Here is a 17,432-nt window from a genome sequence, read left to right as displayed (position 1 = left end):
ATTAGTGTACGGGTGATCGGTGGTCGGCGTGCACTCGGTGGGCCGAAGGCCCTCTTTCCACACTATCTTTAAATTAAACTAAAAACACTAAAACCAGAGTGAGTCTAAAGAAGGGTCTCTACCCAAAATGTTGCCCAATTTCTTCTATCCAGAGATACTGGCTGCTCCATTGAGTTCCCCTGCACAATTAAAGCATGGAATAGTCTTCACCCTACCATAGTTACCCAGCCAGACGCTACTAAATTTAAGGTAGCTCTTTTTTTCCCAAGTCCAAGTCAAGAGTCAAGAGAGTTTTATTGTCATGTGTCCCAGATAGGACAATGAAATTCTTGCTTGCTGCAGCACAACAGAATATGTAAACATAATACAGAACAGGTGATAAAAGTTCAGTGCGTCTATATATATAATAAATAAACAGACAAAGTGCAATAGGCTGCTATTGTTCAGAGTTTGGAGTTTGGTGATGGATCCTCCACCACCTCCAATTTAAATTCCATTTGGAATATTTTTGGAGGACCAGGAAACCAAGAAGCAAGAGTTACTCCAGGGAGTGATTCTGCGTTGGTTTTCAGCGGTTGCGGCGAGGCGGCGACCAGACAGCAATGGCAGCCAGATCTCCCACAATGCTAAGGGGGGGAAGAAAGTGCCTGGTGCTGACCAGTTGCGTGGCAGTGCGCATGTGCAGGGCGGCCGATGATGTGCTGGCCGTGGTTGTGCGCATGTGCAAGGGGATGATGTGCTGGCCGGAGCAGTGCGCATGTGTAAGGCAGCCTGCCGTGCCGGCGGATGAGGAGCGAGCGGAGAGCGGAGACCCGAACACGGATGGCGGGTGGAGACGGAGAGTGACAGAGAGAGAGATAGAGAGGGGGGGCCCGCTCAGAGTTGAACGGCAGGTGTCCCGGGTGCTTGCCAAGCCAGGCAAAATGACACGGCTTTTAGGTTGCCCGGTGGGACTTTAGGTGGCCATTGGCAACTGGGCAACCGTTAATTTCGAGCCCTGGTCTATCTTTAGCTAAATGGATACATGGTTTGGCTTCATGGTAGGAAGCATTAGGTGTTGGTGAAAAGTTGTTTATCAGACTGGAGGCCTGTGGCTAGAGGTACAGGGCCCTTTATTGTTTGCCATCTATATCAATGATTTGGATGAGAATTTCAAGGTATGATTAGTAAGTTTGCAAATTCTAATGTACTATCCCACATTCTACCTAATCTGCTTAATTGAGTTGACGATACTCTGTTAGAAATATCTTGGGAGTTTCACTGTTACAAATCACCTCTTCCCTAATACTGATTATATGAATAAAACAATGAAAAGAAAATATTGACTTTGTTTTTCTATAATTTAATGTTGTATGCTTGGCTGACAACTAAAGTTCAGTTTAATGTTCAGTGAACTGTTTTTAAACTTATTAAACCTTTAAAAAAGGTTAGTAAATCATAAGCTGAGCTAAAATGTGCACGTCATTCTACTGGATGAAGCATATTTTAAATACAACAGAAATTTCATGCTCGTGCCAATCCAGTCTCTGGTCAATGTTGGATAATTCAATGGGAGTGCAACTCATAGAGTCTAGCAGAAGTGATATTTGAGTGCTTTTGGTAGGCTTTTGCCCCAAGACACCGCAGTGGGAGCGACTGGGACCAGAGAGAACAGCCTCAGAATAAACGGACATACCTTTAGAATGGAGATGAGGAATTTCTTTAGCCACAGGATGGTGCATCTGTGGAAGTTATTGCCACAGATGGCTATAGAGGCCAAGTCATTGCATATTTTCAAAAGCTGAGATTGATAGGTTCTTGATTAGCAAGGGCATCAAAGGTAACGGGAAGAAGGCAGGAGGATGGGGTTGAGAGGAATAAATAAATCAGCCACGATCGAAGAGCAAAGCAGATTTGATGGGCTGAATGGTCTAATTCTGTTCCTATGTCTTATGATCTTATGTGTAAGAAAGAACTGCAGATGCTGGTTTACATCGAAGGTAGACATAAAATGCTGGAGTAAGTCAGGGGTACAGGCAGCATCTTTGGAGAGAACGAATGGGTGGCGTTTCGGGTCGAAACCCTTCAGACTGATGTCAGGGGAGTGGGTGGGACAAAGATAGAATGTAGTCGGACACAGTAAGACTGGTGGGAGAACTGGGAAGGGGAAAGGGATAGAGAGGGAAAGCAAGGGCTATTTGAAGTCAATGTTCATACTGCTGAGGTGTAAACTACCCAAGCAAAATATGAGGTGCTGTTCCTCCAATTTACGCTGGGCCTCACTCTGACAATGGAGGAGGTCCAGGACAGAAAGGTCAGATTGGGAATGGGAGGGGGAGTTGAAGTGCTGAGCAACCGGGAGATCAGGTAAGTTAAGACTGACTGAGCGGAGGTGTTCAGCGAAATGATTGCCGAGCCTGCGCTTAGTCTCGCTGATGTAGAGAAGTTGACACCTGGAACAGCAGATACACTAGATGAGGTTGGAGGAAATGCAAGTGAACCTCTGCTTCACCTGGAAAAAATGTTTGGGTCCTTGGATGTAGTCGAGGGGGGAGGTATAGGGACAGGTGTTGCATATCCTGTGGTTGCAGGGAAAAGTACCTGGGGAGGGGGTAGTTTGGGTGGGAAGGGACGAGTTGACCAGGGAGTTTCTGAGGGAATGGGCTCTGTGGAATGCAGAAAAGGGTGGAGATGGGAAGATGTAGCCAGTAGTGGGATCACATTGGAGGTGGCAAACATGTTGGAGGATTATATGCTGTACTATCTAAATGGCGTCAAGTTGGGAAAAGGGGAAGTACAACGGGATCTGGGGGTCCTTGTACATCAGTCTATGAAAGTAAGCATGCAGGTACAGCAGGCAGTGAAGAAAGCGAATGGCATGTTGGCCTTTATAACAAGAGGAATCGAATATAGGAGCAACAAAGTCCTTCTGCAGTTGTACAGAGCTCTAGTTAGACCACACCTGGAGTGTTGTGTGCAGTTTTGGACCCCTAACTTGAGGAAGAACATTCTTGCTATTGAGGGAGTGCAGCGTAAGTTTACAAGGTTAAATCCCAGGATGGCGTGACTGTCATATGCTGAGAGAATGGAGCAGCTGGGCTTGTACATTCTGGAGTTTAGAAGGATGAGAGGGAATCTCATTGAAACATATAACATTGTTAAGGGGTTGGACATGCTAGAGGCAGGAAACATGTTCCCGGTGTTGGAGGAGTCCAGAACTAGGGGCCACAGTTTAAGAATAAGGAGTAAGTCATTTAGAATGGAGACGAGGAAACACTTTTTCTCACAGAAAGTGGTGAGTTTATGGAATTCTCTGCCTCAGAGGGTGGTGGAGGCAGGTTCTCTGGATGCTTTCAAGAGAGAGCTAGATAGGGCTCTTAAAAATAGCGGTCAGGGGATATGCGGAGAAGGCAGGAATGGGGTACTGATTGGGGATGATCAGCCATGATCACATTGAATGGCGGTGCTGGCTCGAAGGGCCGAATGGCCTACTCCTGCACCTATTGTCTATTGTATGCGACAGCTGATGGGGAGGAAGGTGAGGACAAGGGGGACTCTGTCCTTGTTACGAATGGGGGAGAGGGGGAGCAAGAGCGGAGCTGAGGGATATTGAGGGGACCCTAGTGAGAGCCTCCTCTATAATGGAAGAGGGGAACCCCCATTTCCTAAAGACTGAGGACATCTCTGGTATGAAAAACCTCATCCTGGGCACAGATGTTGCATAGATGGAGGAATTGGTAGTAGGGGATATAGTCTTTACAGGAAGCAGGGTGGGAAGAAGTGTACTATAGATAGCTATGAGAGTCAGTAGGTTTGTAGTAGATGTCGGCCAATAGTCTGTTCCTGTGATGGAGACGGTGAGATCTAGAAATGGTCCAAGTGAATTTGAGTGCATGATGGAAATTGGTGGTGAAGTTGATGAAGTCAATGAGTTCTGCATGGGTGCAGGAGGTAGCACCAATGCAGTCGTCAATGCAGCGCAGGTAGAGTTCGGGGATAGGGCAAGTGTACGCCTGGAACAGCGATTGTTCGATGTACCCTACAAAGAGGCAGGCATAGCTAGGGTCCATGCCAGTGCCCATATCCATTCAGCTATCTCTCTTTGGATCCCATGCAATCTAACCTTCTAGAGCTAGGGACAGATTTCCCGAATTGAGCATGCACTGACTGACACTTTCCTTAACCCCTAACCATCGAGATAGCAGAATAAAATAATCTTTGCAGAAGTACATTTCTTCGAGGATGCGTGTAAGAAACGTATTATAGGTTGAATAAACAAATTAGTATATGCAATGTATCGTAATTTTTTGCTCCAATGTCTGTCATACAATATAATAAAGAGCGTGAAGAGCTCGTAGCATCCGCAAGAGGGAAAGTGCTTTCAACAGCTCTGTAAAGCAGTATCTCACGCAGATGCAGATTCATTGTCCATTTGGCCTTTCAGGTTGTTTGTTAACTTCTGTGGACCTCTATCCAATATATGGAAGTTAATTCTAAGTTTGGAAAAACCATTTGTGGCGATGCTTGCCGCAGTGGTGGCCGATCTGGCGGGTTTCCACTATGGCCATGAGGGGAGTAAAGAGGCAGGAGGAACATGGACAAGAAGGGAGAGGAGGAATGTGGCAGAGGAGAGGGAGGAGAAAAAGTGCAGAATGTCAAACACTGTGGGTCTTCAAGGAGACCTAACTCTTTGTGAACTTCATTGAAAATAAAATGGTAAAGAAGTCATATGGTATGCTTTATGCTTGCCTTAAATGGTCTGTGCATTAAGCAAAGGAGTCAAGAAGTCACTTTGCAGCATTAGAAAACTTAGGTTAGGCCGTATTTGGAATATTATATGTAGTTCTGGTTGCCCCATTTTTAAGAGAGGTGTTCCAAAATCTCGAGTATACTGCTATTTGAGCAACCCCTTTAATTTGGTTTTGGCAATTTTTAAATGACAGTCTATAGCAGTTGTTATCTTGACACAGAAGCTAAGGCAATATATATGTAATCATTTGATACATTTACCTGTGCCTGAACTTGTAAAGGTCCAACAACATTAGCTACAGCTTTAGCAGTTTTCCATTTGTGCCAAAAATCCATCCTCAACCTGTTCATTATCTGCAGAAGGTGTCTCCTATCTTGAATAGAATATGACATGTCGATAAATTGTTTTTTAATTATCTTGTTTAAATATAAAATATATATTTTCATTGGTATGTCCCACCAATTTGGAAAGAGTTATCACTCCAGCTGCCACATTGTTGAAAAAGTAATTGCTGGGGTGGCCACATCCCTCTATTTTGGTTTAAATGACTAGAGTCAGTTTGAAAAGGTAGTTACTCTGTCAGAGTGCCATCTTTCGGACAAGATGTTACAACAAGGTGTAATAACAAGGAATTGCAGATGCTGGTTTATACCAAAGATGGACACAAAATGGTAGAATAACTCAGCAGGTCAATCAGCATTTCTGGAGATAATAGATAGATGATGTTTCGGGTCGGGATTTTCTTCAGACCTTAAACGTCTCCTATCCATTTTCTCCAGAGATGCTGCCTGAACTGCTGAGTTACTCTAGCATTTTGTGTCTACCTATGCTACAGCAAGGTCCTGTCTGCTCTCCCAGGTGGGCATGCAAGCTTCCGTGGCACTACTTTGACGAAGACGAGGAGAATTATCTTGTGTTGTAATAATTGATACTCTTATAACGAGACCATCATTGCCTTGTGCTTTATGAAACCTTTATGTGCAAAATTTTCTACATGAGAGCAATAACTTGCCTTCAAAATACTTAAGCATCATCATAGATTGCTTTGGGGAAGCCTAACATCTGAAGACTGAGGAAGGATTCTATAAATCTTTACTGCTGCTGCCTCATCTCAATATTGTAAAATTAATAATATTTGCTAAGGAATCCTAATTTGGTTGCCATCCTCTGGTAAAAAATAGGTACTGCAAGTCTACCAGATTTGAATTGGGGTTGAAGCTTTCTCGATTTGTTTTGTTGTAACTTGGGTTTATTTTACACTTCACCTGTGGAAATGCTAAATAAGAACTTTTTTCCACTTGCAGGAATATAATGCAATGTATTATGTCTGTAAAGGTTTATGGAAATGTTTATTTTCTCTTAATATGAACAATATATGGATCTATTGGACATTGTACAAAGCTCTTACAAGTGGAACAAACTATTACTTCTGGGTTTTAATGTTTCTGAACTCTGGAATCAGTGCTGTGTAACTGTCCCAGCCTCTTGTTTAAAGTAACCTATATTTTAAATAAAGAATGCCCAGTTAATTTGTCTTTGGAGAGCACCTCATCCCATTATTTTCAAGTGCAATTGCGACATTGACATTTTGAGCATATGTTGATAATTTAGAGAATATTTAAGTAATTCACAAATGAGCCTTATATTAATACATCCATGGCAGGAAGCCAAATGTGATGTTAACCCTAAAACAGATATCTACAATTGGAAGAGTAATATATTACTCGGAGACACATGAAATTGCTGGAATTGTGAGCAAAGCCCAAATGCTAGAACTCAGCAGCATCTGTGGAGGAATGGATAGACAATGTTTTGGGTTGGGACTATTCTTCAGACTAATATGTAACTATGTTCATGTAATTATGAATGCAGGGTTGTGCAGTTTGTTCTAGAAGCAAGGAACTGCGAATGTTGGTTTACAAAAAAAGGCACAAAGTGCTGGAATAACTCAGTAGGTCAGACAGCACCTCTCGAGAGCATGAATAGGTGACATTTCTGGTTGGGACCCTTCTATAGACCGATTCCCACTGATCACAAATTCATGTTCTCCAGAAATGCTGTCTGGCTGAATTACTCCAGCACTTTGTGTCTTTTTTTTGTCCAGTTAGTGTAGCTTTTTCTATCAAATTACGTTTCCCTGTGTGAACAGACATGTTGTACCCAAATGTACAATTTAAAGTATTTAATTACATCTCTGTAGGTCTGAGCATTGAAGCATCTGACTTTAAATATGTTCATCGATCATCCTTTTAGGAAATCAAGATAATCTTCTGCTGCATTGTCTGGTCGCCAAATATCTAATGGGAAACTTTGACTTGTATCAGAGAGTATGGTTTATGAACACTTTTACAATATGTTTGTTTCCCTGTGTTTCTTCATGGGATTTGACTGATATTGTCTTTTTCTTGGCAGTGTTTGATGATGCCGATCTAAATATGGTAATTCCATCTGTTCTGTTTGCTGCTGTGGGAACTGCGGGACAGAGGTGCACATCAACCAGGCGGCTGGTGAGTTGTTACATCGCAGTTGGTACAATTTTTCTAATAAATATTTTCTGAAGTAAACAGTCAGTCACTTGTAATGCAGGTTTACTTGCTTAAAGAAAGAAACCATTGGCTCAAATTTATATTTTACAGTTTTGCATTTCAGCAACATGAAGTGGGCCATCCCATTTTCTGCTTTTCCTTATAGTTTTTACATGAAAGCATTCACGATGAGGTGGTGGAAAGACTGGTCAAGGCTTACAGACAGGTCCGAATTGGAGATCCATTGGACTGTAAGTTTAAAGAAACATTGTTTGTAGATTGAAAGCCATTGCTAGCAATAATTCATATGAGTAGCTGTTCTGAAGGTACACTGAAATGCACTTTTAAGTAATGAAATGGGATCTTAAGGTACAATAAACAAAGCTAGGATCATCATTAAAGCAAGCAAGCGGAGAACAGCAGTATTCAAAATTTAGCACTGCAAGTCTGGAAGAAAGGTTTAATTTTTCCACCTTGGATGTTAACAAAGTTACTAAATTTCCTCAGATCATCTGGAGCTTCATTAGTCTTTGAAATTCTGTTTTTGTTTGTCATGCATATTTTTAATTGCTGTAGTGTACAAGAAGTTAGTTAAGATTAGATGGTATATAGAGTGCAAGGTGAACATTTTTGTAACATAAAGATAAATCGGTAATTCCTTCTCTCTGGTCTTCCCATCCAAAGTGATGTAAATCAACCATTCCAGCAAACCACCAACTCACTCACATCTTCTCCCCTGTGTTGATCCTCCCTGCTTGCTCTTCTTCTGCCTCCTATTCTTGGCAATACCTCCCACCTCTTCAGCTATCTCTGCCAACTCAAAATGCTGTCCCTACCCTATACCACTTCTTGCAACCAGGTCAAAGGCAATACCAGGTGGAGTTTACCAGTAGTAGTAATAGATGCAGTAAATTTTGTGTGCTCGCTGCCATTTTTTTGTCACATTTTGTAACTCTCTGCCATTCTCCAATCTATTTGCTGGCAGCCTGCCAACTCTTGCACCGCACAATCAGATCCCAGAAGTTGGCAGTTCATAATTACTTACAGCCTAAGAGAGATCCTTATTTACAATTGGATACTGACAGGATCATCATCATCATCATCGGCGGTCACCCGAAACGAGTATGACTGTCCTCTCATGGAGGACGCCTGTGTGTGACTTTGTTTAATGTGGGGAGACTGGTGCACAGACAGCCACCACACGGTCCTTGACAGAGCTGGATCAGAATTCAGTGGCATGGAATCCAAGACGACCGGGGACCCTTTTCTGCTGCAGCCTTCATCCGCCTCCCCACCCTTTGTGACGCTCCACTAAGGTCAGCCATCATCCTCCGCCTGTTCCACCATTGAGGTCTTGGTTGGATTGCTCTTTGTCAGAGACCTCCCCCTCGACCATACCACCATGGGTGACCCCACCAGGAGCAGAGCTCCATACGGCATCACTCTCAAGATCTCAGGACCACACAAGCTTCTCCACCACGACAAGGTGACAATCCACGGAGAAGTCTGACGATAAACATCAGCTGAATTATCTACCAGATAAACTGAGACATTGTCAGATTTCAAAAGGCAGCTGTTGGATTAGTTGAGTGATTAAAATTGGCTTGTTGAGCAGCCAAGAAAGGGAAGGCCAGATGTATTAGAGAGGCCTATTGGGAGCAGCCGTGTTGGGAGAGAGGCTGTGTTGAGGGGATCTGTGAGGCTTTGGCGAGAAGGCTGAGCACAGGAGGACAGGAGGGCAATGTTCCCCTGCATTGGAAGATAAGACGGGTGAATTTGTGATTAAGGAGTTGGCGCTGGGAGTAGAGGTTCATATTTCTGGTCCATTGAGGTCTCTTCTGGGTCAGAGGTGACCTGTACAAGAGGGATGGGTCGCACCTGCACTATACCAATATCCTGATAGACAGGTTTGCTAGTGCTCCAGGGTGGGTTTAAACTAGGTTGGCTGGATGGGGCGGATCCAATACCCCATCCAGGTTGGAGGCTGGAATTTGGCATGGAAGGTGATGAAAGAAAGTTAGAGGGATATGGGCCAAACATGGGTAGATGGGACTAGTATAGATGGGACATTGTTGTTTGTGTGTGTCAGTTGCGCTGCAGGGCTTATTTCCATGCCATATGACTGAAATTAAGGGGAAAATAAGAAATATGTTTATTGTTACAGCATCAGTGAGTAGAAAGGGGCCATGAAAAATATCATGAAAGATTTGCTAAAGGTTTCAAATACTAAATATTTAACTTTTTATTTCCCTTGGGGACATTGTCGTGCCATGTGTGAAAACCAATCGTGAATTGAATGTGACTAGAAAATTATGCATGATTTATCATCTGAGGCAAGCTTGTATAATGATTGTTGGTAATTATACCATCTGTTCTGGAATATAATTGTATCATAACAAATGTGTTCTATTCTTGGAGTCTATCTATGTTTTAACCAAATCAAGTAAATATTTTTATTTCTTTCAGCTAATACTTTATATGGCCCCCTTCACACTAAGCAGTCAGTGGAGATGTACAAAAATGCAGTGGAACAGGCCCGAGAGCAAGGTGGCAATATGGCTTGTGGTGGAATGGTAAGACATTTGCCACTTATGATGGATAAATGGCGGGTAACAATAAGTTTAGGTTACAGGATTTCACACAGCCAGGATGTCTTTAGACAGTGGAGGAATTTGAAGATGAGGGTTTAAATCAGTATTTCTTTAGAAAGGATGTGTGCAAATGAAAGGTGGAAGTTAGTTACTTGGTAATATGGTAATTGGTTTGATCAAATAATACACAACACTTGAGTATAAAAGTCACAAAGTCAAGTTGTAGCTACATAACACTTTTGTTGGGCCACACTTGGAGCAGTGTGTACAGTTCTGGTCATCGTATTTAAAGGAACGAGGTGTAGGTCTTGTGAGAGGTGCAGAAGAGGTTCACCAGGATGTTTCCATGTTAGTGTTGGCTTTAAGGAGAGGTTGGACAAACTTTCATTGCTTTTTAGTTCTGGAACTTTGCCTGAAGGAGGTGACCTGATAGAAGCGTGTAAAATTATGAGAGGGTAGACAGTCAGGCCTTTTCCCAGCATAGAAATGGCAGATATTGGAGGGCGTAGCTTTAAGGTTAGAGGCGGGGACATTTAAAGGAGATATGCAAGGCAAGTTTTTTTTTTTAAACAGAGTGGTGGGTGCCTGGAAGATGTTGGCAGCAGATTTGATAGCAATGCTTAAGAGGCATTTAGACAGGCCCGTGCACATGCGGGGAACAGAGGGATATGGATCAGGTGCAGGAAGATGGGGTTAGTTTAATTTGGTATCATGGTTGGCCCAGGAATTGTGGGCTGAAAGGCATGTTTCTACACTTTACTTCTATGGTTACAGAGTGTGTATGAAGAAGAACATTGGGATAATGGGTTGCTGATGAAGGACTTCAGCATCTAAGGGAGTGAAGTAGAAGCGGAAGTGAGCAATTTTGAGGAGATGGAAATAAACAGCCTCGTCATGGATGAGGAATTTTGGCAGGCCATGGCAATAGCTACAAGCCTTCAAATTGTTCATTTGAAGATTGCATAGCTGTTGTTAGATAGGTAATTTGACAACATTGAGAAGTATTGGTTTCTACTCATCCAGTGTGCTCTATCATAAACTACCAGCAGTGCAGTGCACTTAAATGATCTAGGATATCTCATGGTGTGGCGTCAGCTGATACACAGACCACTTATGGTCGAACCCTCGTCAGTAGCTACGAGGGCTGGCACGTGACGTCATGGGCTAGGGGGAGTGTCCTGCTACATAAGCTTATCTCACCTTGAGATATACGCAGTCAACAGGTAGCTGAGCTCAAGAGAACAACCTCGCTCAGCTACAGCAGCAATGACAATTACGTTAGCGGATCAAACTTACCTGTAACAATGGAATAAAAACTACTGTTTGAACCAGCCTGACGTCTGGCCTCTTCCTGACCACGTTTGGCGCCGCTACAATGGTCTTTCTTATCATATCTTGAGGAATCTTCCAATTCTAAATTGCTGTTTCATGAAGATAGCATGCCAGATCAATGCTGGTGTGAAAGCATTGATTAGTTGACTTTGACTGAATGGACAAACTCTTCCTGCAGGAGCAGAATACTCGAGCATGAATTAAGTTTGTATCTTATTCTTTCTTTGTGCTAGTGGTTTATTATAACATAAAAAGATGATGTATACCAATATTGATATTGTTGTGTTATTCTAGAAAATTGATCGCCCAGGCAACTATGTAGAACCAACTATTGTAACTGGACTTCCCCACGATGCAACCATTGTTCATACTGAGACGTTTGCACCAATTCTTTATGTTCTCAAATTTAAGGTAAAGTAAGTTTATTGTTTGAATGAATGCACTTTAAAATGCAGTATTGGGCCTTTGAATGTTCTGATTTATTTGCATTTAATCCTGGTTTTATTTGAATAAAGTACTGATTATGGTTAGTGAATGTACCATCACAGTTTATTGTTACTGCTTTTTAAAATATAATTGTGCAATTTTAATAGTGTAATGGTAAATGCAAAAAATGTTGCCCATTCAGGATTGACATTTAGCACGTAATTAAAACATAAATATTCAGTTTTCCTTTATGCATCCCTTAATGCTGTATTTATCTTGCAGTCAGAGCAAGAAGCATTTGCGTGGAACAATGAGGTCAAACAAGGTCTCTCCAGCAGCATCTTCACCAAGGATGTAGGTAGAATGTTCCGTTGGCTTGGGTAAGCTTTTTAAATTTATTTCTGAGTGAGCACTTTGCACTAATATACCTGTAAACTGAAGCACGGCTGTAACCTAATTGCTCAGCATGAATTAAGTAAAATGCACGTATTCAAATCTCCAGGCAATACTGATTCTCTCTTTGTCCACTTAGGTTTAGTCTTCTCAGCCCCACCAAAAATATAAAGATCCAGAGTGTAATTTTCCTTTTGTCATCATTTTGCTGTTGCTGTAAAGTGAAGTTAAAAGATCGGAATACATTTGGCCACTCGGTATCTTTTTGCTTTAAGTTAATCTCTTATCAGATACACATTTACAACGAGCAGAATTGAAGCAGTTTTTATTTCAAATCTTTGTTCTTGTTTGCATTTGCAGAGAAATTCTATTCAGTATCACATTGTAAAAAGCACAGTAAAACCTGGTGGAAATTTGATTTTTTGCTTTAAAGATCCTTCCTCTGAAGCATTTATTGATTATTTGTTTCCTGTGAGTTGCTTCCTAATATTTTTTTGTTTTTCTGCTCAGACCCAAAGGTTCAGATTGTGGAGTTGTAAATGTCAACATTCCAACCAGTGGTGCTGAAATTGGAGGAGCTTTTGGTACTTTTTAAAATTACTTTTATCATGGCGACTTTCTTAATTTACAATTTCAAGTGTCTTATTGCAATATTATGGGAAATGTGTTGCAGAATTAATAATCTGTAGACGAGCCAAACACAGACTTCGTGCTTGTCATTGGAGTAAGTGTAGCAGAATAAACACATCTGAACTTTATGGTTCAGCAAGAAAATGGGGTGTCTACAAAATGATGGAAATCACCCTCTGGTCCAATTAATGTCCAACAATACTGTGACGTTGTGTTAAAAGACAATATCTTGTTAGGCTTCACATGATATGAAACCAAATGATTTATACTAATGTCATGGGTTTTGCATCACGTAGCTATTCATAATTGACAGCAAATAAGTACGCAAAGATGAAAGATTTAAGTTTTCTTGATTTAAAAACCCACAACAGTTTATACCTAAACAAACACACGTTTTTTGTTTTTTTTTGCCATGCCCATCACATCATTTTTGACTATGCTTTTACATTTTGTTGGACACCGCACATCTTGAGGAAATGCGATTCCTCCTAATGGATAAATCAGACCAATTCATAACGAGTTGGTCTCCATTTGTCGTCTTTTTGGAATCATATGGTGCAACACAATTGTAAAAACTAACTGTTTCAGGACTGGACGAGGGTTGGTCAAGATTATAAACAATGATCTCCTTACCTTTTTTTTTTTTTTTGTCTTATTCTCTTTTTTCTATTTTCTTTTTCTCAACTTTCTTCACTCATTCATCTTTTTTCTTTTTCTTCACACACTATATATCTCACGCTTTTCTATCCTTTACTATCTAATTTATTTTTCTTATTCTAATCTTTCTTTAATATAACAAAAAAAATAAGAATCTGTACATAAAATGTATTATGAAAATATATATTAGTCACTTTGGTGCCATATGATTGTACTTCTAATAAAATAAATTTTTTTTTTAAAAAAAGAAAAAAAAAGAATTCAAATCTCTCTCGCCATTGCTTTACTCACATAGTCTTTCTGTTCTTTATCATCAGATTGACCCAGTGTTCCTCATTCTGTCTGCTGGGAAAATTTGTCATCTTGCATTAAACAGTTCTCCTTTTACACTTTACTCTCGGAGACTGATGATTATTATTTATTAAATTCACTAAACACCTACTTCAAACATCTAATCTTCCTGGTTTTAGGTTTTGTCCATGCTTACATTCACTAATTTTGAAGGAAATGAAAAGAAAGTTAGACACAAAAAGCTGGAGTAACTCAGCAGGACAGGCAGCATCTCTGGAGAGAAGGAATGTGTGACATTTCGGGTCGAGACCCTTCTTCAGACAATTTCATTCAAAGATGAGGCAACACACATTAAGTATGATGATATTTATACTTAAGAGTTGTGACATTTGGAGCATTTGAGAATTGGTTTCCGAAGCTGTTTTTAAACTCTTTAATCCTAGCACAGCCCTGATGTAGGTAATTAGATGGTGATTTGGTGACACAGTAACCTCATTAAGGGTGATAATTGTGTCGTACAGCAAAACTGATAATCCACTATCCCCCGTCTCGTAAATCCTGATCGTTCGGCATCTGACCTACTTGTATCTGTTTCCCGTGGTGCCTTTATACTCGCCACAGCACTGATACCTGTTCCGTTTAATTTCACCAGGTCCTTGTTTCCTGCACATCTTTTAAAGCGGTGAAACCCCGCTTTCTGCACTACTTTTAAACTGGATTATTGACGTTTTATGGAGTTGTAATTTTTTAGTTGATATTTCCAGAAGTTATTGATGCAAGGCACTGCAGCCTTTTTTTTCCTTTCATTTATTATCCTGACTGTTTGAATGTTTGCAGGTGGAGAAAAACACACGGGTGGAGGCAGAGAATCTGGCAGTGATGCTTGGAAGCATTACATGAGGAGATCTACCTGGTATGTAAATGGGTAGTTGGCTGGTGTTACTCAATGTCTATAATATGAGCAGTAGACAGGATAAAAGAATACTTAAAAAAATTGCCAAAGCTTTAAATTGGGAATTGTATTCATGAGGAGGATTATTTAATCCTGCTCAATTATTCAGAAATACCATGAGTGATCTGATCATTGGCCTCAATTTGGTGAATGTAATACATTTCACGATTGATGTCCTGAAAATTGATGCCTACATTTGAAGAGAGAAATAATTTATTATATTCTTTGTCAAATGAGGAATTAAAAAAAAACAAAGCAGTTTTCTCATGGGACTTGAGTCTGCAAAATGCTGTGTCTGTAAAAACAGGGCAATTATACTATTTGGGATCTGATGTAATAACATGTTGCTGACAATTTGCCTGTAACTTGGTATAATGTTGGTATTCCACAGATGTAAGCCATATCTTTGATGGCAGGTTCAAGGCTGAAGGGCATATTCTCAGCTCATTGATGTCGGGCTGGCTATAATTTTACAAATGAGACTCGGCCAATTAGAATGTTTCTTTGTGGAAACAAAGAACTGCAGATTCTGGTTTCTGCCAAAGATAGACACAAAGTGCTGGAGTAACTCAATGGCTCAGGCAGCATCTCTGGAGAAAAAGAATGGATGATGTTTCTGACCCTGTCCTGAAACATTACTCATCCTTATAATCCATTCAATTATATTTAAATGACTTCTGAGGTAAGGACATGGCTGCTGATTCCATCACCTGAGATCTGGTTGTTAATTTGGACCTGCTGTATTTCATGGACGGATTGTCAATTGGATGCACCAAGGACTGGACAAATGTTTTGGGTTGATGACGTGATCAAATCTAATGAAAAGTTATCAACTTGAAATGTTGTTTTCCTTTGTCCACGGATGCTGCTTTAGAATCTGGATGTTCCAGCATTTTCTGTTCTTTTTAATATATTTCCAGCCTCTGCAGTATTTGATCTTTATTTTAATAAACAGCCAAGAATAATTCTTGGACAACAGTGATAAATCACAACGTAAATTTAGTTTAATAAGGATCATACTGATTTTTCTTGGTATCTTAGCCAGGGTGATTTACTTCATTGACAGTAAGTAACCCCTTTTCCTATTTGCTTTAGCACCATCAACTACAGCAAGGAACTTCCTCTGGCACAAGGAATCAAGTTTGAATAAAGAGGATTCGTGATTTTATAGCAACTATCAAGACTTTGAATGAGAAACAATGAAAGACTACAATAATTTTCAGAACCGGAATTAAATCATGTGCTGCAATATTTAGAATCAGTTAAAATGATTTGATGTATAAAATACCAGACTTTGACATTTGGACTTTCTGATTTTCTTCAGCTTTTCAGCTTTTGAGACTAATGAACAACATCTGTTTGTCATTACTAACAATGTTAGTATATCCAACAATGTATTCAGATTCTCTCTCCAGTGACAACTAAACTGAAAATAAAACCTGAAGCTTTCAAATGACTTGGCGCATGTTCTTTATTTTTCTTTGCTTTAACAGATTTTTATAATTGTCACTTGTGCACTTGACAGCAATAATTGTTTTGTTTCTACAGCATGTGCAGCATAGATTACATCTACATTTGTGATGGAATAATGTTTTTTTTCAGGTCTTTAATGTGGCAGGGTTTGTGTGATTGTTCCTGATCCAGACTATCGTGGAAGTATATTCACAATTTTTTCATTGCAGTAAAACTAAAATGTCCTCAATAAAATGAGAATAGTGAGACAGCACTGTATTTGAATAAAGGAAAATGTATGTATATTTCCAGTTTCTCATTTAGACCTTCTCAAGTTGAACCTATTTCATAGCTCTGCGAGATTTAGTTTAGTTTGTCACATGTACTGAGGTTGCGTGCTATCCAGTCAGCGGAAAGACAATACATGTTTACAATTGAGCCATTTACTCTTAATTTGTGTCATAACCTGGCTCTCAACACCAGCAAAACCAAGGAACTGATTGTGGACTTCGGAAGGGGTAGGATGGGGTCCCAAAGTCCCGTTTATATCAACGGGTCGATAGTGGAAAGGGTCAAGAACTTCAAATTCCTGGGCGTTCATATTTCCAAAGATCTCTCCTGGTCCCAGATCACTGATGCAATCATAAAGAAAGCACATCAGCACCTCTACTTCCTGAGAAGATTACGGAGAGTTGGTATGTCAAGGAGGACTCTCGAACTTCTACATGTGCACAGTAGAGAGCATGCTGACTGGTTGCATCGTGGCTTGGTTCGGCAACCTGAGCGTCCAGGAGTGGAAAAGGCTGCAAAATGTTGTAACCACTGCCCAGTCCATCATCAGCTCTGACCTCCCTACCATCGAGAGAATCAATCGCTGTCGCTGCCTCAAAAAGGCTGCCAGCATCAAGGACCCACACCATACTTGCCACACACTCGTCTCTCTGCTGCCATCGGGTAGAAGGTACAGGAGCCTGAAATCTGCAACATCCAGGTTCAGGAATAGCTACTTCCCCACAGTCATCAGACTATTAAACACAACTTCAAACAAACTGAACTCTAACAACCTATTGCACTTTATCTGTTTACTGATGTGTGTGTGTATATATATTCTATGGTATATGGACACACTGATCTGATCTGTATTTATGACTACAATATTCTGTAGTGCTGCAGGATAATGAAATTCTTGCATTGCTATCTGGGACACATGACAATAAACTCACTGACTTGACACTCCAATCACAATTTTTCGTTAAATGGAAAAATTTATCTGTTTCATACAAATGGCCAATGATGAGACAACGAGTGAAGTATAACAGATGTCACCAGCGTTGAGCAGCACAGCTGTGTAAAGTAATCTCAGGGGATCTTTCCTTGCATTCAACATGAAGGCAATTTAATTGATTTCATGATGTGGTTGCCTAACTGAGAATGTGGTTCAAAGTAAATTGAAA

General features: G+C 40.6%; 1 protein-coding gene across 1 annotated transcript in view; it reads left to right on the top strand.

Annotated features, from left to right (window-relative positions):
- Positions 1–15,982, top strand: part of aldh7a1 (aldehyde dehydrogenase 7 family member A1) — a 42,544-nt gene extending 26,562 nt beyond the window's left edge. Inside the window, exons 11-18 of the mRNA XM_033017539.1 lie at positions 7,142–7,236; positions 7,421–7,505; positions 9,721–9,827; positions 11,472–11,588; positions 11,886–11,983; positions 12,507–12,580; positions 14,412–14,487; positions 15,622–15,982. Of these exons, the coding sequence (XP_032873430.1) occupies positions 7,142–7,236; positions 7,421–7,505; positions 9,721–9,827; positions 11,472–11,588; positions 11,886–11,983; positions 12,507–12,580; positions 14,412–14,487; positions 15,622–15,676 (707 nt within the window). The 3' untranslated portion in view covers positions 15,677–15,982. The remainder of the gene's footprint in view (positions 1–7,141; positions 7,237–7,420; positions 7,506–9,720; positions 9,828–11,471; positions 11,589–11,885; positions 11,984–12,506; positions 12,581–14,411; positions 14,488–15,621) is intronic.
- The last annotated feature ends 1,450 nt before the right edge of the window (positions 15,983–17,432 follow it).

The sequence above is a fragment of the Amblyraja radiata genome, chromosome 3 (genome assembly GCF_010909765.2).
Source record: "Amblyraja radiata isolate CabotCenter1 chromosome 3, sAmbRad1.1.pri, whole genome shotgun sequence".
NCBI lineage: Eukaryota > Metazoa > Chordata > Chondrichthyes > Rajiformes > Rajidae > Amblyraja > Amblyraja radiata.
Note: the sequence above shows the minus strand (reverse complement) of the source record. Positions and strands in the feature narration are given on the sequence as shown.